The sequence below is a fragment of the Schistocerca cancellata genome, chromosome 6 (genome assembly GCF_023864275.1).
Source record: "Schistocerca cancellata isolate TAMUIC-IGC-003103 chromosome 6, iqSchCanc2.1, whole genome shotgun sequence".
Taxonomy (NCBI): domain Eukaryota; kingdom Metazoa; phylum Arthropoda; class Insecta; order Orthoptera; family Acrididae; genus Schistocerca; species Schistocerca cancellata.
Window position 1 is genome coordinate 439,624,666 of NC_064631.1, and position 22,292 is coordinate 439,646,957.

General features: G+C 42.5%; 1 protein-coding gene across 1 annotated transcript in view; it reads right to left on the reverse strand.

The window, feature by feature from the left end:
• Window positions 1–22,292, reverse strand: part of LOC126190975 (ubiquitin-conjugating enzyme E2 R2) — a 93,950-nt gene that overhangs the window by 13,168 nt on the left and 58,490 nt on the right. The window contains exons 2-4 of the mRNA XM_049931645.1: window positions 7,552–7,638; window positions 6,752–6,849; window positions 6,229–6,363 (exon numbers count right to left, since the gene is read on the reverse strand). Coding sequence (XP_049787602.1) covers window positions 6,229–6,363; window positions 6,752–6,849; window positions 7,552–7,638 — 320 coding nt within the window. The remainder of the gene's footprint in view (window positions 1–6,228; window positions 6,364–6,751; window positions 6,850–7,551; window positions 7,639–22,292) is intronic.

The following is a 22,292-nucleotide window of genomic DNA, read 5'->3' on the forward strand; positions in this document are numbered from 1 at the left end:
GCAGGGTTACGATCATGCATGCCATTGGGGCAGCTTCTTCCCATTCCCCAACATCATGCAGCACATCTCCACTGTTGTCAGGGTAGGCATTTGTAGAAGGATGATTGGAGACATTTTGTCTTCAGTGATGAGGGTCGCCTCTACCTTGTTGCCAATAATGGTCATCTGCGTGTGTGGTGTTGTGGAGGTAAGCACCAACTTTGGACTGTATACGACAGAGGCATGCGGGTCCAACACCCAACATCATGGTGTAGGGAGCCATATCTTGCAACGGCCGTTCTCCTCTGGTGAATGTAGAGGGACCATTGAACAGTGCACGGTACATACAAAACATATTCAGCCTGTTGTTCTGTTGTTCATGCACCAATAATGTGACATGCTTCTCCAGTAAGACAGTCCATTTTTACATGTATCCCGTGTTACCCAATATGCTCTCCATGGTTTATGTCAACTACTGCGGCAGCACAATTCCCATATATGTTGCCTGTTAAGCATGTTTCGGACTGTATGAATCATCATCTTACTCAATCTGCAAGACCAGCAGGAGATCTCGCCCACTGAGGCAACAGGTGGAAATTCCATGGCAGGCCATTCAGCAAGACTACATTCGTCACCTCTATGATCATCTCATGGGGGAACTGCAGCCTGCATTGCTGCAGAAGGAAGGTAGGCAGGTTTCTAGCAGTGAGGTATTGGATGCCCTGTTGACTGTACTCCGATGCTTATGGCTCTGCCAGTATAATCGTTTGTTATACACACTCTAAACAGAGTATCAATAAAATTTTTCCTCTTTTGGCTCGACAAATTCTTATCTTTTTTTCCAGTAGTGTAATTATCTCTTGTCTTAATATCTATATAATATTAATTATTTAAGGTCATGATCTTGTTTAGATAGTTATAATAATGTCAATATAAACCACCAACAACACTCATACAAGGTAGGCTTTCATGGCCAGTGTTGTCTTCAGTTGAAACTTCCGGGCTGAGAGGCCATGGCCGATATACAAAATTTGCACTTGACGTTTCCATCTCCATCTGCGAGAGACATCTTCTGAGGTCATCCGGCTGCTGCCACTGAGGCTCCAGGTACTCTCGCATTTATAGAGCGCATAGAGGGCACCACCATTCGTCACATGATGCTGACGGTATGCCTATCTTTGGAAGGCGTCGTCATTCTCGATTAAGAGTAATTGATTGTTATTCTGCTGGCACAACGTCAACATCCATATTTTGTCAACTTTAAAACTTCCTCTTTTCTATTAAAATTGTTATGGTATTTGTGAATTTCTATTGCTTCTCTATACATGCGCGCATGATAATGGGATGTTTGTGCTAGAACGCTAGTCTCATTAAATTTATTTACTATTAAAAACAGTCTTGATCACAATTTATTTATTAAGGTGACTGGTTTCAACCACTACTGTGGCCATCTTCATACCATTGAGTAGGAACCTCTTTCTGCTGGAGAATCACTAGTAGTGATTCTCCAGCAGGAAGAGGTTCCTACTCAATGGTCTGAAGATGACCACAGTAGTGGTCAAAATTGGTCACCATAATAAATAAATCGTGATCAAGACTGTTTTTAATAGTAAATATTTGTAATACATTGATCACTGTCACTCCCATAATGTATTCAAAAGTCATTAAATTTAATTATGCGATTCCCATTCCGAAAGACATGCTCAGCTAAGGCCGATTTTTCGATGTGTCCTAAGCGACAGTTTCTTTTATTTGTTTACACTTCTTTTCGTTGTTCCAATATATACTTGCCCACAACTGCATGGAATTTTGTATACCCCAGATGTTGTTAGGGGATATCGGGCGTCTTTTGCAGTTCTTAAATATTCCTTAATCTTCTTGGTGGGTCTGAAGTTTGTTTCGATCCCATACTTGGCCAGAACTTTCCCGATACAGTTGGTGACCTTATTAATGAACGGTAGGAAAACTTTTCCAATAGATGACCGTTATTGCTCTGGACTTCTGGCTTCTTTTCTTCTTTGATGGAGGGTTTGATCAATTTCCTTGCTGGTATATCCGTTTTTCATAAAGGCTGACCGTAGGTGATTCAGTTCATCTTGAAAGTAAGCCGGCTTGCAGATTTTGTTGGCTCTGTCCACCAAGGTTTCCATGACATCTCTTTTTTGCCTAGGATGATGGTTAGATTCCTTGTGGAGGTATCGATCTGTGTGAGTGTTCTTTCTATATACCTTGTGGTCCAGCGTCCCATCTAGCCATTTAATTACCGACACATCCAGGATATTGAGTTGACCATTGCTCTCTTTCTCCATTGTAAACTGTATCTTCGGGTTAATGCTGTTCAGATGCACCAAGAAGACATCCAACTCTTCCTCACCACGAGTCCACACTACAAATGTGTCATCAACATAGGGTACCATTTAGCAGGCTTTTTACTGGCAGTCTGCAGCGTTCGCTGTTCGAAGATCTCCATAAATAAATTGGGGCTGGGCTGAGAGGGCTTCCCATCGCCACCCCATCGATCTGTTTGTAAAACTCTTTGTTATAGTGGAAATAAGTTGTCATCAGGCAGTGTTTAAATAAAGCCACTATGCAGTCATAAAAATATCTGCTATGTATGAAATATATAGCAGATATATGGGAGGGACTGTGCAAGAAGAAAGCAGAACTGTGTACACTTACTTTCCTTTTTCCTTCCTTTTTCCTGCTACGCTCCCGGGACACCATGACAGAGCCAAAGCTTCTGAAGGCAAGGATAATGTTTCACTCGGCGCAAGTGCACCGTAGTTACAACTGCATGGAACTAGTGATGCTACGGGAATGAATTCACCAGACGCGGCGAGAACTAGAGGAAACTAGCAGTAAGCTGTTATATTTCCATTTATATATCAGTAACATAATGCAGTTTTATGACTGGAATAAGGTGGACTGTCTAACGTTCAGGACCATGGAGCTCAGTGCAGAAATGGCAACTAATAGGCAGAAGAGGAAATTCGGTGGCCTACAGAAAGGCAGCGGTGAAACATCAGTCACTGGCAACTCTCGAACTGTGATTAACATGTCTGGGAGAGCATTAACAAATGAGGAACATTCAGTTTTATCGAAAGGAGGCAACTTTGCAGTCACACCACTAAAGGCTCCTACGGAGGACATTATAGCGAATGTGGAGGCAGGAATCCGTTTGTTATAATCGCATTCCGCAGATGAAATAAGGACTGGAAAAGCCAGAATTTTATGCCAAGCAAAACCACCTAGCAGCAATTTGAAGCGGAAAAGAGGGCACTGAGGGAGATCAATGTGTATAAGAGCATTACTGTACTCGCAGCTCATAATGAAAATGCTACGGTTTTGCTGAACACCGAAGATTATCACAAGAAGATTAGTGACCTTTTGGCTCCCACTACATACAAAAAGTTTCAGAAGGATCCTACAACCAAAATTATGAGAAATACCCATCAAGTGGTGAAACAATCTTCTCTTTCATGTCCATTATAGTTATCCGGGCTGTTATGCCGTGGTCGGTTGATGAATTCTGTGTCGATTGCGACTGCGGGAGACATCTTCACGGGGGTCCGTAGCTCGATGGAAAGTCCAACACACCCACCGGCTCGCTACTGACTGCCACTAAATTCCGTGTCCGCGTGCTCCACGCCGCAGCGTGACGTCACGTGTTTTGAAAACGTCAGTGCAATTGGCCGCTGCCCGTCGCCGTCGATGGCCGTTGCCATCACCCAGTAGTGGACGGGTGATACACATCTTCTTTAGCACCGGCATCCATATACCGTTTAATATCACGCCCTCCTCCTTTTGGTTGAAATTATTTGGGTGTTTAGCGATTTCAATTGCCTCCCTGTAGAGCCTTTCGTAATATCCGCTTGTGGTCGCTAGTACTTGCGTCTCCTCGAAATGAATATTGTGGTTCCCTGGCTGGAAAGCATGCTCTGCAACAGCTGATCATTCCGTTTCTCCTCTTCTACATTTTCCCTTGTGCTCTTCCAAACGTTTAGAAACAGTTCTTTTAGTGGTACCCACATAAACATCACCACAGCTGCATGGGATCCTATACACTCCAGCTTTTTCCAATGGTTTGCGAGCGTCCTTGGCAGGCTTAAGGTATTCCGGTATCTTCCTGGTGGGCTTGTAAATTACGGTAATATTCCGCTTTGTCAAGATCCTCCCTATTCTTTCCGTTACATTTTTAACAAACGGCAGGAAAACCTTAGATTTTGCAGTACCCTGTACATCAGTATGATTTCTGCGTGGCTGCCTCAACGCACGTTTTATTTCGGCAGACGAATATCCGTTCTTCATTAGTGCATTGTGGAGATGTTCCATCTCAGCGTCGAGCAACTCAGGTTCACAAATATTTCTAGCTCTGTCCGCTAACGTCTTGATAACACCCCGCTTCTGTTGTGGGTGGTGGTTCGAATCCCGATGCAAATAATAATCTCTTTCTTCGGATGATAAAAAACAACTCTGCAAAACGGAAGCTTATCCACCCAGATTTTATGGACTCCCAAACGTACATAAACCACAGGTCCCATTGAGACCGATTGTAAGTGCCATAGCATCTCCAACACAAGAGGTGGCCAGGTATCTCGCCTGCTTGCTGCAACCACACATCAGCAGAACCGACAGTTACATTAAAAACTCGGCACATTTTATTGAACAACTGAGGGAGATTAACGTCAGCCCAAGTGATATTCTAGTGAGCTTCGATGTAGTGTCATTGTTTACCATGGTGCCAGTAAACAAAGCTATTTCATATATAGCAGGTATTTTTACGACTGACATAGTGGCTTTATTTAAACACTGCTTGACGACAACTTATTTCCACTATAACAAAGAGTTTTACGAACAGATTGACGGGGTGGCAGTGGGAAGCTGTTGCCAATTTATTTATGAAGACCTTCGAACAGCGAGCGCTGCAGACTGCCAGTAAAATGCCTGCTAAATGGTACCCTATGTTGATGACACATTTGTAGTGTGGACTCGAGGTGAAGAAGAGTTGGATGTCTTCTTGGTGCATCTGAACAGCATTAACCCGAAGATACAGTTTACGAAGGAGAAAGAGAGCAACAGTAAACTCTATTTCCTCGATGTGTCAGTAATTAAACGGGTGGATGGGATGCTGGGCCACAAGGTATATAGAAAGAACACTCACACGGATCGATACCTCCACAAGGAATCTAACCATCATCCTAGGCAAAAAAGAGGTGTCATGAAAACCTTGGTGGACAGAGCCAACAAAATCTGCGAGCAGGCTTACTTACCAGATGAACTGAATCACTTATGGTCAGGATTTATGAAAAACGGATTTACCAGCAAGGAAATTGATCGAGCCCTCCATCAAAGAAGAAAAGAAGCCAGAGGTCCAGAGCAATAACTGTCACCTACTCTAAACGTTTTCCTGCCGTTCATTAATAAGGTCACCAACCGTATCGGGAAAGTTCTGGCCAAGTATGGGATCGAAACAAACTTCAGACCCACCAAGAAGATTAAGGAATATTTAAGAACTGCAAAAGACGCCCGATATCCCCTAACAACATCTGGAGTATACAAAATTCCATGCAGTTGTGGGCAAGTATATATTGGAACAACGAAAAGAAGTGTAAACAAATAAAAGAAACTGTCGCTTAGGACACATCGAAAAATCGGCCTTAGCTGAGCATGTCTTTCGGAATGGGAATCGCATAATTAAATTTAATGAGACAAGCATTCTAGCACGAACATCCCATTATCATGCGCGCATGTGTAGAGAAGCAATAGGAGGAAGTTGTAAAGTTGGACAAGATATGGATGCCGACGTTGCGCCAGTAGAATGACAATCTAATACTCTTAATCGAGAATGACGACGCCTTCCAACAATAGGCACACCGTCGGTATCACGTGACGAATGGTGGTGCCCTCTATGCGCTCTATAAATGTAGGAGTACCTGGAGCTGGAGCCTCAGTGGCAGTAGCCGGACGACCTCAGAAGATGTCTCCCGCAGATGGAGACGAAATGTCAGGTGGAAATTTTATAGATCGACCACGGCCTCTCAGTCCCGAAGTTTCAACTGAACACCAACAACACTATTATGATTAGGATTATTTGTTACTCCTTTTGAAATCGAATTTCAATTTTATGTATTAAAGTGATCTCTGTATTAAGGTGGTCTCTAAGGATGTTGGGTTGGTTGTTAGAGAACCTTAAGGTACTATTCAGATCAGATAAGTAATTCATGAATAAAAATAAATTTATAGACATACCTGATGATATTTTCGTACTCCTTGTCTTTGCCTTTTGAATCTCTCCAGCGCCTGAACATTACTGACGCATCAACATTGGCAGGACTGAATGTGTTGGGCTCATTCAGTAGAGAAATTACAGAAAGCAGGATGGTCCTGTTAACAGAATTATTGTTCAGTATTTAAACCATTATATAGTTAAAGTAAAACTAGTTATCATTTAATATGAAAAGTTTAATAATTGCTGTAACAGAAGCAAATGAAGACAAGAGAACAAATTAAAAAACTGTGTAAAACACTGAATACCTTAGCTTTGGAGATTTTAAAGCTGTAATCAGTGTTCGAAATATTTTTCCCCTTCCCCATTTCTGATTCATTCCATGGTTCCCCGTTATTGCAAACAGGAGATTATTCTCATTTGTCCAAAATAGTGGAACTACTCACTTATGTGGCACTCTGGAGTAGGGTAATACACAACTACTAAAATAAATCACATAGTATGTGTAAATATGTAAACAAATTTTACATGAAATAGATATGTTACCTGACATTCTGTGTGGGGTTCCACATCTCACAAGGAAGTTCTCCACTCTGAGGATCATGGACTGGAGGATGCAAGATTGAAATACACAGATCACCATTCTGCAACACGAGAAAACCCATGTTTGCATGAAAGACATACAGACTTCAATTACTTTGAACATTACAAATAACTAACATAGGCAGGAGTGTACGATTTCTCACTGCATGGATACTGAACAAAAGAAGAAAAATGGGGAAGGGTCTGACTATTTGTTGGCAAAGTTAAGATGAGGAAATAAATCAGTGCAGTACTTTTAAAGTGAACCATTTATCTTTAGAAATTTAGGAAAAAACTGAATGCCTGGGAAGCTCAGTTACAGCGTTTCCTAGAAAAAGGAAGGGTCATAGTTAAATTCTCAGACACGCAGATTTAATCTGTGAGAAAGCTTACTGTACTTCCTCCTTTATTTAGTTATTCTGTGATCAATAGATTGGCACGTATTGGTAAGGTGTGTGTGCGTAGGGGGGAGGGGGTATTTTATGCAGAAATGTATCACCTCTAAGAATTTTTTCTTAACATTTATTATATGCACATTTACCGTCATTAAAGTTGCACATCAATTGAAAGTTAGTGGTGGCTTAAAATAAATTGAACATTTCAAATCCACCTGTGGTTACCTTCTACCCTGCAGTATCTCCTTATACGTATCCCCTACTTTTCATTAATCTCTTAGCAGTGTTCTCCAAAATACCAACAATCTTAGAAAATATTTACACTCTGCAGCTTTATTGATAAAACAGAATACTAGATCATTTACTCACCTCATACACATTTGGATGCCATACTTTTGTAAGAAAGCGAATGCTGGGTGGTGAATATGGATAGTCAGGAGGAAACTTCATGTGTGCCTGCAACAGAGGAAAATTTTACATCAAACAATGGAGTAAAATGACCCATAGCTGTACATATTTTACTACTGTTATCTTTACAAAGAGCAAATATGTATCGCTCTTCAGTGATTCAACTTTTCTTTCAAATCTCATATATTATAAAGTTATCACATACACAAAGTCCTCAGAGAACCTGCTTTCGTCATAGACCTTTTTATTTGATACTAAGACCTTCAGAAAATACAAATATCTTTCTGTCAAAACAGCTAACTTCTCAGCCTTACTATTTAGTCTAAATGCTTACACTTATGTAGCTTTATATTGTAGAAAAGTTCTGCTTGAAACAATCGTCCTAATGGTAGTGATAATGAGCAAAATGACAAATTTGAACAATAGTTTTCTATTTTCAAAGAGGATCATACATCTCACTAGTTGCTGGCATTTGACACTGTCCTGCACTGCCGTCTAATGAAAAAAATACAAGCTTACAGAGTATCAGAGCAGACCTGTGAATGGATTCAAGACTTTCTTGCTGACAGAACTCAACAAGTCGCTCTTAATGAAACTAAATCAACAGATGTAAACATTAATATCCGGATTACCACAGGGAAGTATGATAGGTCCATTGCTGTTCACAATATATGTAAATGAGCAAGTAGAAAGCATTGGATGCTCTTTAAGGCTATTCGCTGATGATGCAGTTGATTATACCAAATTAGCAATGCCAGAAGATAGTAAGAATTTGCACAACAACCTGCGCAGAACTGATAAATGGTGCAGACTATGGCAGTTGACCTTGAACGTAAATAAATGTAACATATTGTGCATTCATAGGAAAAGAAATCCACTACTGTACAGCTACACTACTGATGACAAACAGCTGGAGACAACGTCTGCCATAAAATATCTAGGCTTAACTGTGGAGTGACCATATAAAACAGATAGTGGGGAAAAGCAGGCATAAGACTCAGATTCATCAGAAGAATCTTAAGGAAATGTAACTCGTCCACGAAAGAAGTGGTTTATGAGGTGCTTGTTTGCCCGATTCTTTAGTATTGTTCATCTATCTGGGATCCCTATCAGGTAGGCCCGATACAGGAGATAGAGAATATTCAACGAAGAGCAGCGCGTTTCATCACGGGATCGTTTAGCTGGCGAGAGTGTGTTACAGAGATGCTAAACAAACTCCACTGGCAGACATTACAAGAAAGATGTTGTGAATCACAGAGAGATTTATTACTGAAATTTTGGGACGGCACTTTTCAGGAGGAGTCAGACAACATATTACTTCCACCCACATATGTCTCGCATATTAACAACGAGAAGATAATTCGAGAAATTAGAGCCAATAAAGAGGCTTAACAACTATCATTCTTCCCAAGCACTATTCGTGAGTGGAACAGGGTTGGAGGGATCAGATAGTGGTACCGAGAGTACCCTCTGCCACACACCATTACGTGGCTTGCAGAGTATGATGGAAATGTAGATGTTGTCCATTATAGAAATACATCATTTACAATGCTTTCCATAAACAAGGTTCAGAAAAAACATACACAAGCAAAAGTTGACTGTGCAGTTACAACAGCAATGCTGCGCAAGTCTACAACAGATGATTCACGTGCATCATGAATATATAGATAACTATGTTTAAGAGTAGGCCAACAACTATTGGAAATGGTAACAGACAGCTGACACGCAATTTGATTGGAAGGTCCAGAATGAAGGCAGGTCAACTCCCCAGAATGATGGCAAGTCACTTCTAGTGTTCACCTTACTCTTGTTTTCAGACAGTAAGAACAATTATTAACCTCATGTTCTTTATTCCAAAGGTTTAGCCAACAACATGTTAAGGCTGCAAAGTGCACTGAAGACCTTTATATGTCATTATGGGCACTAATGATTACAATCACAATCTCATCACAGCTGACCCTTGGAGCAACCACAAGATGAGTGATGTCATGAAGTACTGCACATAAAGACTCAATGCAGCTGATGTGCACACAAGCATGACAGCCGTAAGTTTACTGCTCAATGCTTATCCCAAGAGGGAGAGTTTGCAGTGGCCTTGTCATCTTCATGGACAAATTTAGTTAGCTAACAAAGTGATAACAGATGTATTTGATTTGATGTAAATCTGAGACCTGCTATGATACACTGTACACCTATAAAATTGAGTCAGTCAGGTGAAGCAGAATGGGTGTGTTTGGAGAGAAGGGTTTATACAGAACTACGAGATGCCTAATAATTATATGGGCACGCAAACCTACTTGTATCTGCATGTGATATGGTACAACTGCATGCACTTCTAAATGAACTGACATCCTTGATGCTTACAAACAATCTCTAATTGTTATCAGTACATGATTATTAGATAATATAGGACAATTATCAACCAGAATGAAATTTTCACTCTACAGCAGAGTGTGCACTGATATGAAACTTCCTGGCAGATTAAAACTGTGTGCCGGATCGAGACTCGAACTCAGGACCACGTCCCGAGTTCGAGTCTCTGTCCGGCACACAGTTTTAATCTGCCAGGAAGTTTAATTATCAACCACATGGGGCTTTTTTCAATGACAAAAATCTCCAACAGCACACAATTCAGCACTTTTGAGTGGCCAGCTACCTTACAATCAGAATTCCATGAGCATACATGGGACACTATCGAGCATTTGTGGGTGCTCACAGTCCTCCTTCCTGGACTCTACAAGCGTTGTGGATAGTTTTGCAAGAAGAATAACATGTTTGAATGCAGTTTACAAATGCCACCAAAAAGCATTAACCCACTACAGCATATGCTGCATTGCTGTTCTGAGGACACTTAATTAACTCTATTAAAATGGCGTGCTTCTTTCCTTCCCATTTGCGTTTTCTCACTTCCTTGTTCTCTACATCATGAAGTTACACGGAAACGACGCGACCACAAGGTTAGTCCTTGATCCATTCTTCCATCTTTCCTTCCTAGTTTCCTTATTAAGGATTGCGCGCACTTCAAAAGCTGGTCACGGCCACATGTATCACGACGTGGAGAACTTAGTTTGCCTCATTTGGAAGCAAATAACCCATGAGAGTTGTGGTCCCGCTACACCTATCGACCGATTAAAATTACTTCATAGTTTACACGTCTGTCACTTGCCGCTACAGTGTTGCCACATCGGCCAACGCTTATAGATGACACGACCACAGCGTGCCACTTCACGAAGGTTGTTGGGGTTCTAATATGTAACGCCGAGCAACGTTGGAAGTGGCCGCCATGAGGTATGCCGTAAATGCGAGATGCTCTGCCGACAGTTGGTTTAAGTGATCAGTGACTAAACTGCAGCAGACAACGTATGTTGTAGCTCTGAATTCAAACTCATGTCTTCAGCTAACCACAACCTCCTTATATGCACAATGTACCCGAGAAGACGGCGGTCAATAATGTGCGGCATAAGTAAAATCACGATCGTTATGTTCACAGCGATTAATGCTAACCTCTACGAGCAAACTCAAGACAGAAAATAATTAGTTTCAGCGCTAAAAGCAAACTTAATTTCACGCTATCATTGGTTACCTGAAACTATATATACGATCTGACGCGTTACCATTCGATGAGCAATCCTCGTTGGCACTTGGTTGCAAATTATAGGCGATACTGGCAGATTCGAAACGAAAAAATAATAGTAAGAAAAATAAGAGCAAAAAGAAAGTCAACACGATGATGAAACTGACGCAGAAAACTATCAGAAAAAATTACATTTAAGCCAATTAACAGAATAACAATGAACACTTTTGATTATACTTAGAAATAAAAAAAGTTGCGCTACATCTAACGAGACTCGAGCCTCGGACTTCCTCCAAGTCAAGTTTATATGCTAACCAGTACGTTATGCCACAACATGGTTCAGTAGTGACCTGAACGATTGTTGTGGCAGTTTGGCTAAGGCGAACGGTTCGGGCATGACTGAGCGCTCTGACTAGGCAACCAGCTCCAGCGTCAACTATGAGGTAATTTTAATCTAACTGTAGTACCTTCATTTGCTTACACGCAGCTAACAGCCCACGTCGAACGGCCCAATTGGACCGTTGTGGTTGTGAGACACCGCCAGGGTAACTCGCACGCAGATAATTTTACCTGTGCAATTTCATAGAAATTTGAAAAGCTCATCAGCAGCCAAAGTCTACGCGCATCTACACTGGACAGCGTAAAGTTCCTGTTTATCAGATCGGACGATTAGCGGAATCGTTAAGAATAAAATTAAGAAAGGAAAACGAATAATGGGTTTGTTCCTATTTCCTATCATCAGTAGGCCTATTACTCGCTAGGGAATATTTGCCACAGGCAACCTAACTGAACTCAATCTCCATTATAGTATATCATGTTCCAACCCGCGTCAACGTTAAATACCATGTTGCAGCTTCTACACTGAGTAACCTGCCGCTATTGATGAAAAACAATGCTGAAATCTGGAGAATAATGCGTGAAATGCAAAGCATGTGAACCATTTCAAAATTTTACTGGTTGCCATGCAACGACATTAGGAACAAAATACGATCAGCAACACTGTTAAGCTTATACCTTCTGTTCCCAAAACTGCTCGTAAACATAATAGCAGCAGCACTCTGTAATCATATTCTAACTGCTAGGACTACACAAGTTTTGGTATGCAACCGTAGCTTCTTCTCGTTTGCTTTAATTTTTTTGTGTCAAACAATTCCATACAACTGAAGCGAGTTGTCTCTAAAGGATTGTACTTGTAAAGAGTATTTACACACTAACTTCTGCATGTTGGGTTCCTCAAAATTTCGTTGACACAAGAGAAGAAACTCTAGATATGACGACATCGAAACAACAAGAGAGAGAGAGAGAGAGAGAGAGAGAGAGAGAGAGAGAGAGAGAGAGAGAGGGGGGGGGGGGGGCGGTCCTATTTGCACACTCCTCTCACATAAAAAAAAATTCCCCACAAGACTACTCTCACTCGTTTCGGAATCATTTCGTTTCCCTCTTCGTTTATTTTCAAGATTTTGCTCTGAGTATTACAACGTTTTCAATCTGTTTTTCGCATCTCGCTGTGTCTCCCCCTCCGCTATCGCATTTGGTGCAATATTTACAAAAAAAAAAAAAAACTACGTAGATGTTTGCCTGGTTCTAGCTGCTACAGAAATGAACGTGAAAATTAAGCTATTTCTGCCTTGAAAGACTCGCCCGAGTCTAGCAGGGTTGTATCGTCAAAGATGGCCCGCAGGGTTGTATCGTCAAAGATGGCCCATATTTCGGAGGACAAACGTCATTAACATGAATTTTGGCTATTCTACCCGGCCAGACTAGTTTGAACTTTTCACGGATGTGAATTTTTTTGCAAGTTTCGTTGTTAAAGTTGCTAATCTATTCTACGTTAGCTGGGTGGGAAGCGGAGAAGAGAGATGTAAAACACGTTTGCGACGACGGAAGAGGGGGAGTGATCGTAGAGCCTGACCACAGCAATGAGCTTTGCCATTTCTCAGAATGGGACTGGTAGATGAAGCCTTGCTTACATAATCAATTATCAGTATACTGTTCCGCTTCAGCCACTAGCAAAGTGAATCGTGACCGTACTTCTCGTCATATCCTCTGGTCAATACTATTTTAACGTTAATCTCGTTCCAAAAGAATTATAAATTCACAGTTCCTTATTTGCGTAAGCTTTATTTCGTAACATGCGCTATTGTAAAAATCTTATCTAAGGCTGAATTAGTTTGCTGTGTGAAAAAATAATGACTAACAAAGAAAATATTTGGCTTTCACTGCTTATACATTTCTTGTTATGGTACTTAAGGTTTAATTCCTATTGCATTACGAAATTTTCATTTAAGAACTCCCCATCGATTTCAATTGGAAAGAACAACTATGTTGACATCTACAATTCATTTTGATTACTGATATCGATGGCACTCGCGCGCAACTGAAAGTAAAACCCTTTTGATAGAAGACAAATTTATATTTAGATGAATTAACAAAATATAGTCGCTAATACTTGTTTTTATTGCCATGACCTTTTGTGCAGAGTGAAGTAGTACTATATCGTGTGGAAGAAAGTAGTGGTACATCCAGTGGACACCATGTGTCAACAATATCTAGTGTAGAATTACGATATCTTGTGGTGATACAAATGAAACTTACGAGTTCATATTAGCCTTTGCAGATGGAAGGGTCCCAGACGACCAAGAGTGACTGATAAAGGTGCTGAACGACATTAGAGTCTTTCATGCGTAGCCCCAAGCAATCAGTTCCGGAAGGTTAGTCGTGAATTAGCAATTCCAGTAACGTCTGTATGGAGACGTAAGGATTCGCTTACACCGTTGTTGTATGCATTTGCTACAAGCTCTAAAGCAGACTACGTTTTACGTGCCAACTTTGCAAACGAAATGTTGCTGCATGCCACTGAAGATTTTTCTGGATCGTGTCGTCTTCAGAGATGAATCGACATGTAACATAAATGGAAAGCTGAAAAAACAATGAGAACTATTTGGCAGAAAGATGGTGCGCTGCCTCATGGTTAAACGACGTTGCATCCGACCGGTGGATTGGCTGCAAGGAGTCTGATGACAGAGCTTGTTTCGCATGGCCTCCATGTTCAGTCAATCAGACGCCATGCGATTTTTTACATTTAGTGGTTCATACAGGATGATGGGGATGTGCCTCCGCAACCAGCTGACCTACCTGAGTTAAGAAACAGGACTGAAGCAATTGTTATAACAGTTACGCCAGACATAGTGATCAAGATTTGGGAAGAACTCGCCTATCGACTGTTTGTGCTGCGTGGCGAGTGGTGCTCATAATGAACACTTGTAAGAAAAACTGAGTCGTTCTTTCATTTAATGTATTATTTATAATTGTAAGTTAAACATAACATATTACAAAGCCCAAAAACATCGATATTTATTTTGAAACACCCGGTACAGCAACAGCATCTGGAAACTATCCGTCCACGAATTTGAGAAGTAAATTACAAGTGTACTGAAACAGACCTAAGAACTGAAGTAGCAACAAATTTTCAAACTTACGATGTAAAATTGAAGTGTGCATTCATCAATATAAGTATTTCACTCAGCATTGCAATTTATTGTGAACACAGAACTATAGACCGTGCATGTGCATGTACATGATAGGAACGCTACTCCTGCCAGCAATTTCCGTCTACATTCGGGTAGTCAGTCCGTCTTATTTTTTATTTTATGTGTGTGTGTGTGTGTGTGTGTGTGTGTGTTTGTGGGGGGGGGGGGGGGGTCCTGTGTTCCCTTTCTGTCTTCGCTTATTCAACTTCCTATTGTTTGCTCGTCGTACCTCTCAACACAAAACAGTGGCGGATTTGTTGCAGATAAACGTACAGCCAGGCTGTGAATAGATATCTATACCTGGCTGGCATGTTTCCTACAGACGGTCAGAAGGCAAGCCTATCCAGCCGGCCGCAGTGGCCGTGCGGTTCTAGGCGCTACAGTCTGGAGCCGAGCGATCGCTACGGTCGCAGGTTCCAATCCTGCCTCGAGCATGGATGTGTGTGATGTCTTTAGGTTAGTTAGGTTTAATCAGTTCTAAGTTCTAGGCGACTGATGACCTCAGAAGTTAAGTCGCATGTTGTCAGAGCCATTTGAGCCTATCCATTTGGGAAAGTATCCTACGTTGAACACAGCTTATAATTTTCTAGCAATACTTCCTGTTTACGAGAGCGTTTTCATGTTACTTTGTTCTCTCATATTTAGATGACAAATTTGGAAACATAAATCCTTCTATTAAAATTTATTTTTCTGTGCATTTCCTTCCGACAACTTACAGTTCTACTCACCGTATAGTACTTTCAGAATCCCTGAGTTTTCTCCGAAATTTCCAGTAAATTCAATTTTCCTGAGCATTTCCGAGTTTTTCCAGCCAAGTCGCGAGCATGATAAAAGCTTCCCGCTGCACTTGTTTTGAGCGTTGCTGCCAGTGAATCTCTCGAGCAGGCAGGCAAACAAACAGCAGCGGAGGATACGGTGGTAGCAGCAATGCGGCCCGTGGTGACCCGGGTGCACTGCCCGCGCCGTCCACGTGTTATCGACCGGAGTGCGGAGCGAAGCGGACCCCGAGCTGCTTTCGGCAGCCTCAAGTTCAAATCTGACAGACGGGCAGTCCCCCTCCAAGTGACAAACGCTCAGAAATACACGAGCAAACAAAAACTACCAATAACAAGAGTTCTTAAGGTCTTGTCGATCGTTACGGTACAAGTTGCCTTGCTACCGTTTCCTCGGACAACCTTGCCCGTCTCTTCTGAGGCTTCTTGAGTGACGCGCGAGATTACGTAGTTGCAACGGCAGCGATACTTTTCGAATCAGCGTCAGCTTCTCTATTTCGCCCCATAATTTTAGATGAAGGCAGGCCTGTTCTTTCTGATGACTTTCCACTCTCGCTGTAACTTATTTAAATTATTGTTTGAAATGTCACACCTGAGTCTGGTTCACCAATCCGATGACAGCATATTTCTTGTACATCGATCGCAGGTGAAACGATCTAGAGGATCTTCGTGGAAAAGTTTTTGCTTCGGCTTATCCAACCAAGGTCCGTTGTGCCATCGAATCCGGAAAGTCTCGCCACCTAAGTCGCTCATTAGCGCATTTCTTTTGTTGATGTGAAAGTTATGTCTCTCCCTCCTCCTCTCTCCCCCCCCCCCGGCCCCTTGACACTTATTGCAGCCCCTGACACTCTAGTATACGTCCGCCGAAAGTGTGCGGGGATGCACAGATTAGCCGGAACATTATGATCACTTGCTTAATAGTTTGTCTGTCCACCTTTGGAACCAAATATATCACTGATTCTGCATATAGAGGATCCGAAAGTTTGATGGTAGGTTTGTGGAGGTATGTGGCATTAGATATCTACCACAGGTCCTGTAATTCGCAGAAATAAGGGGCTGCTGGTCTGCGTACGCGGTGATACCGTCCGATAGCGACGAGAATGGGCTCCACAGGATTTACATCTGGCGAATTTAGTCGCCGAGACATCTATGAATTCACCATAATGCTGCTCAAACCACTGTAGCACGATTTTTGGCTCCGGGATACGGGCAATCATACTGCTGAAAGATGACATCGGGGAAGATATCAAGCATGACGGAATCCAGGTGATTCGCAGCTATCAGCGTGTCTTTCGATTTCTACCACAGGTCGCATGCAAGCGCAGGAGAATGTCTCCCCACAGCGTAATACTGCTACCACCAGCCTGCATCCGTGGCGCGCTGCACTTTCCGAGCTGCCGTTCAACTCTAGGCGTTTGTGCAGGCGACCGCCGACGTAGTGTAGCAAACATGTGATTGACCCAAAGAGGCAACACATTTCCATTGATTGACAGTCGAATCCCGATGGTCCTATGCCCACTGCAATCGTAATTACGATGTTGGTGGGTCAAGATGTAAACACACGGGGGTGGTCTACTGCGGAGCTGCATGTTCAACAATGTACGACAAACTGTGTGCTCCGAAACACTTGTGCGTGCACCAGCATTGTGAGCTTTCGGCAGGGATGCCACAGATCATCATTTATTCTACTTCACGGAGCAGACAAGCCTCCGAACGCCACGTTCTGTGAAAAGCTGTGGATGTCCAACCATTCAGCGCCTAGTGGTAGTTACACTGTCTTACCGCTTTCCGTAGATGCCCACGACAGTAGCACATGAACATTCGACCAGCTTTGCTATTTTCGAGATGCTCGTTCACAAGCTCTGCGTAACAATAATCTGCCCAATGTCAAAGTCGCTTATCTCACTGGATTTCCCCATTTGCAGCCCATATCTTTGCTAGGGTGATCCTTATCCGTATCTGCTCCGCTTACATACTTTAGTTACCGCGGCACGTGTCCGCAACCCCGTCAGGCGGCATCCAACGTCGCGGTGTGCAGTGGTCATAATGTTTTGGCTTATCAGTATATAATCCCAAGCAGCAATTTGCGTTACCTGCGTTTATTCGATGAACAAGTCTGGGTCAGGGGAATCATCTTTGATTCACACTTGACGCGTCCTTCAGCCAACTCTAACCAGCAAGCAAAGAATGTGAGAAGCATCCAGTTTTTTACGTACATATTTTCGATACCGTACAACAACGTCATTTGAACGCAAGCCTGGCTTATGTGACCCTGTGTGGAAATTATTAATTGGTCTAATTCTCCAAAGTCAGGCAATATTTCCAACTGTGAGCAATGCGCATGTAAAAAAAAAAAAAAAAAAAAGGAAAGGCGCTGGACAGAGAGTAAGTGTTTTACGTTCCTGTACAGTCAACACCTGTTAATGTATTCTGATCATGATTATGTAGCATACGAAATTGACGTCACAAAAATCCAAAATTATATGAAATTTTTCATTTGAAACGTAGTTCCAACGATGATAGTGTCGCTTAATGGTTATGTTGGTATCGGATTATTGATCCGAAATTCGTTATCCTGTTTGTTCTAGAATTAGTTCTGGTAATGAACATTATTTTCATCCGTGCTTTGGTATGCGATAACGTGAAGCTGTGACCTTTCTAGAAGACAAGAATATACAGCTTCCACAGACTAATGTCTGCTATAGCGCTGCTGTGGTCAAAGCAACTTTCAGGTTGATGACAAACGAACATGTTCAGTGGGTAAAACGTCCCCACTACAAACAGCGAGGTCGGCAATTCGATGATTAGTTGGTCCTAGGGCACTTTCTAGTCATTTATACCTTTTCTCACATTTGGCAATGACTTATTAATATGAAAAATGTCGGGCTGCATAGTGGTTCAGAGTCCAAGTAAAAATGTTTGTTCCCCTATAACTGGCAGTACACGCTAGTTGAAAGGTCCGAGGGAGACAAGGCCATATCGTCTTCAAACGACCATTCGGTATGACTACAGTTTTATTTTTACTTTTAACCTATCACAAGTCAGTTTCATGCGTGCTATGAAATCGCGAACGCATCTGAAACTAAAATTTGATACCTTGCAGTCTATTATAGAAATATAGACCCTTATACAGAGATCTCTGCAATGTACTTCACAGTGGTTTGATGGTTATGAATGTAGATGCAGAAATAGATAACTGCAAGCGTAGCTGTGCAGCACGAACCATCCCATTGTTAACCTATCTTGTTTCGCTACCTGTCATAACGAACCTGAAAGGTAACAAGACATGTTGTAAAACTAAATTAAAATCATCCCGCACAACTCTCGTTCCATGGACGAATTTCTATTTAAAATATGGTAGCCTGTAAGGAAAAAGAAGTGTAGTTGAGCAGGTCTAAAAAATGATTTCATCAACTTTAACACTAATCATGTATACAAACCTTGTAAACTGACTCGTTCCACATCATTTCGATAAAAGTATCGTTCACATGATCAATGGAACGTACGAGGTGCGTTCAAAAAATTCCGGAACTTTGTCCACAAAATTATTCTACGATTACGTTTTACTTATTGTGCATGGTCTCATTCGAACTACTGTCCTCCACAATTGATACACCGCTCCCAACGTAGTTTCCACTCCCGGAAGCAGTCTTGTACGCCTCTTGCTGGATCGCGTGAAGCGCCGTCTGCGAATTTTATTTTATCTCTTCTATCCTTGCATATCTTTGTCCTTTCAATGGAGTTTTCAACTTCTGAAATAAAAAAGTCCGCGGGGTCAGGTCTGGAGAGTAAGGAGGGTACGGAGGTTGAGGCAGTACAGTGATTTCGTTTTTTATGCAATAGTCACGCACCAACAGGGATGAATGTGCTGGTGTGTTATCTTGAGGCACGAGCCATGAACTATCTCGCCTGATTTCATGCCGTTTCCATCTCATTTTCTAGCAAGTGTCGCAACACGTTCCGATAGTACCATCGATTGACAGTTTGTCCCTGTGGCATGAATTCGAGATGAACTAATCCTGCAAAGTCACAACTATCAACATGGCTTTGACATTTGACCTGACGAGCTTTTTCTGGTCTTGCAGAACCTTTCCAGACCCACTGTGAAGGTTGAAGCTCGGTCTCAACATCACAACCGTAGATCCACGTCCCATCGCCAGTTATGATTCTCTTGAATATCTGTTTCTCATATGCGCGATCCAAAACCTCTTCACAGATTGCGAAGGTCTTTCTGGTCTTGACTCATTGTCGTGGGACGAACTTTGCGGTAACACGATGCATTCCAAGATACACTAAGTGATCATGAGTATCCGGACACCCCCAAAAATTACGTTTTTCATATTAGATGCATATGTGCTGCCACCTACTGCCAAGTACTCTCATATCAGCGACCTCAGTAGTCATTAGACATCGTGAGGGAGCAGAATGGGGCGCTCAGCGGAATTCACGGACTTCGAACGTGTCAGATGATTGGGTGTCACTTGTGACATACGTCTGTACGCGAGATTTCCACACAAACATTCCTAGGTCCACTGTTTCCGATGTGGTAGTGAAATGGAAACGTGAACGGACACGTACAGCATAAAAGCGTACAGGCCGACCTCGCCTGTTGACTGACAGCCGACGGTTGAAGAGGGTCATAATGTGTAATAGGCAGACATCTATAAACACCACCACACAGGATACCGAACTGTATCAGGATCCACTGCAAGTACTATGACAGTTAAGGGGGGGGGGGGTTGTGAGAAAACACTGATTTCATGGTCGAGCGGCTACTCATAAGCCACACATCACGTCGGTAAATGCCACACGACGCCTTGCTTTGTGTAAGAAGCGTAAACATTGGACGATTGAACAGTGGAAAAGCGTTGTGTGGAGTGACAAATCACTGTACACAATGTGGCGATCCGATGGCAGGGTGTGGGTATGGCTAATGCCCAGTGAACGTCATCTAAATGGCTCTGAGCACTATGGGACTTGACTTCTGAGGTCATCAGTCCCCTAGAACACTGGGATGCAGGGACCACGTTGACTACTACTTAAACCTAACTGACCTAACGACATCACATACATACATGCCCGAGGCAGGCTCCGAACCTGCTACCATAGCGGTCTCGCGATTCGCGATTCCGGACTGTAGCGCCTAGAACGTTACCTGCCAGCGTGTTTAGTGTCAACAGTAACATTCAGAGGCGATGGTGTCGTGTGTTTCATGTAGTGGGTTTGCACCCCTTCTTGTTTTGCGTGGGACTATCACAGCACAAACCTACACTGATGTTTTAAGCACCTTCTTGCTTCCCACTGTTGAAGAGCAATTCGGGGATGGCGACTGCATCTTTCAACACGATCGAGCACCTGTTCATAATGCACGGCCTGTGGCGGAGTGTTTGTACGACAATAACATCCCTGTAATAGACTGGCCTGGGCAGAGTACTGACCTGATTCCTTTAGAACACATTTGGGATGTTTAGGAACGCTGACTTCGTGCCAGCCCTCAGAGACCGACATCGTACCTCTCCTCAGTGCAGCACTCCGTGAAGAATGGGCTACCATTCCCCAAGAAACCTTCTAGCACCTGAATGAACGTATGCCTGCGAGAGTGGAAGCTGTCATCAAGGATAAGGGTGGGCTAACACCATACTGAACTCCAGCATTACCGATGAAAGGCGCCACGAACTTTTAAGTCACTTTCAGCCAGGTGTCCGGATACTTTAAATCACATAGTGTACTGTGTCAGGATATAATATCTTAATCCAAATGAAATGTTACGTTCTTCAGCAATCTGACAGTTTTCGATTGGCACGCACAATTTCGTTGACATTCCTAACACAAGCGTCGTCGGTAGACGTCGAAGGGCGTCCTGAATGAGGGTCACCTTTAACTTCCGGCCGGCCATTTTTTAACCGTGTGAACCATTCGTAACAACGAGTACGGCTTAAGCATTCATCACCGTATGCTTCCTGCATAGTTTAGTATGTCTAACGGTTTTCACGATTTTCTTGCGTTTCAAGCAAAATTTAATGCAGACGCGTTGCTCTTCTAACAATCTCGATATTCGCAAGCTGAGTATGACAACGTTCTGCTCAATACAGCACTGGAAAATAACTAACAGACCTAGACTAATAAAACTTTCGGTGGTTACACATTAGACACAGGCGTTTGAAAGGATAAGAAACCGCATCTCACTCCAACACAGCATTGGCGCGAAATTTCAAATGTTCCGGAATTTTTTGAACAGACCTCGTATAATAAATGCGGGTATACTACGCACAGAGGATAATTCAGCCTGACCTCAACTGCCTGATATCGACTGGAAGTCGCTCGTGGTGAAAGTCACAACCAAAGAAAGTAAACTGAATTTTCAGAATAAATGTTTTCTTAAGACGACCTTAACCTCGTCACAGAAAGAGGGCACCACAAACTACAAAACAACTTCGAATGTTACATTATTGTGGGACGCAGCTTTGTTTATTTGTTTGTTGTGCGGTATCACATGTATGTTCGCGTCGGTAGCACAGTCATATGGCCGAGAAGTCTTGTGTTCAACTGAGGATTGTGGAGGACCTCACATTTCGCCAACAGCCCCGGATCGAACTGCAAGAAAGTTCACACAACAGAGTGCGCGCCAGCAGTGTACCACACCCCCCTCTACGTGGCACGCTTGCCTTCTCTCCCACAGCAGTAGTATCAACAGCAATGGGGCTATGAATACAGGAAGGGACTTGCTGGCTGATAAAATATTCTACTCCGACCAATCATTCGGGACACAAAATTGTCCCGTTTTTAATCGAGAAACAAAATGTGTGCAATAGTATTTACTCGTTT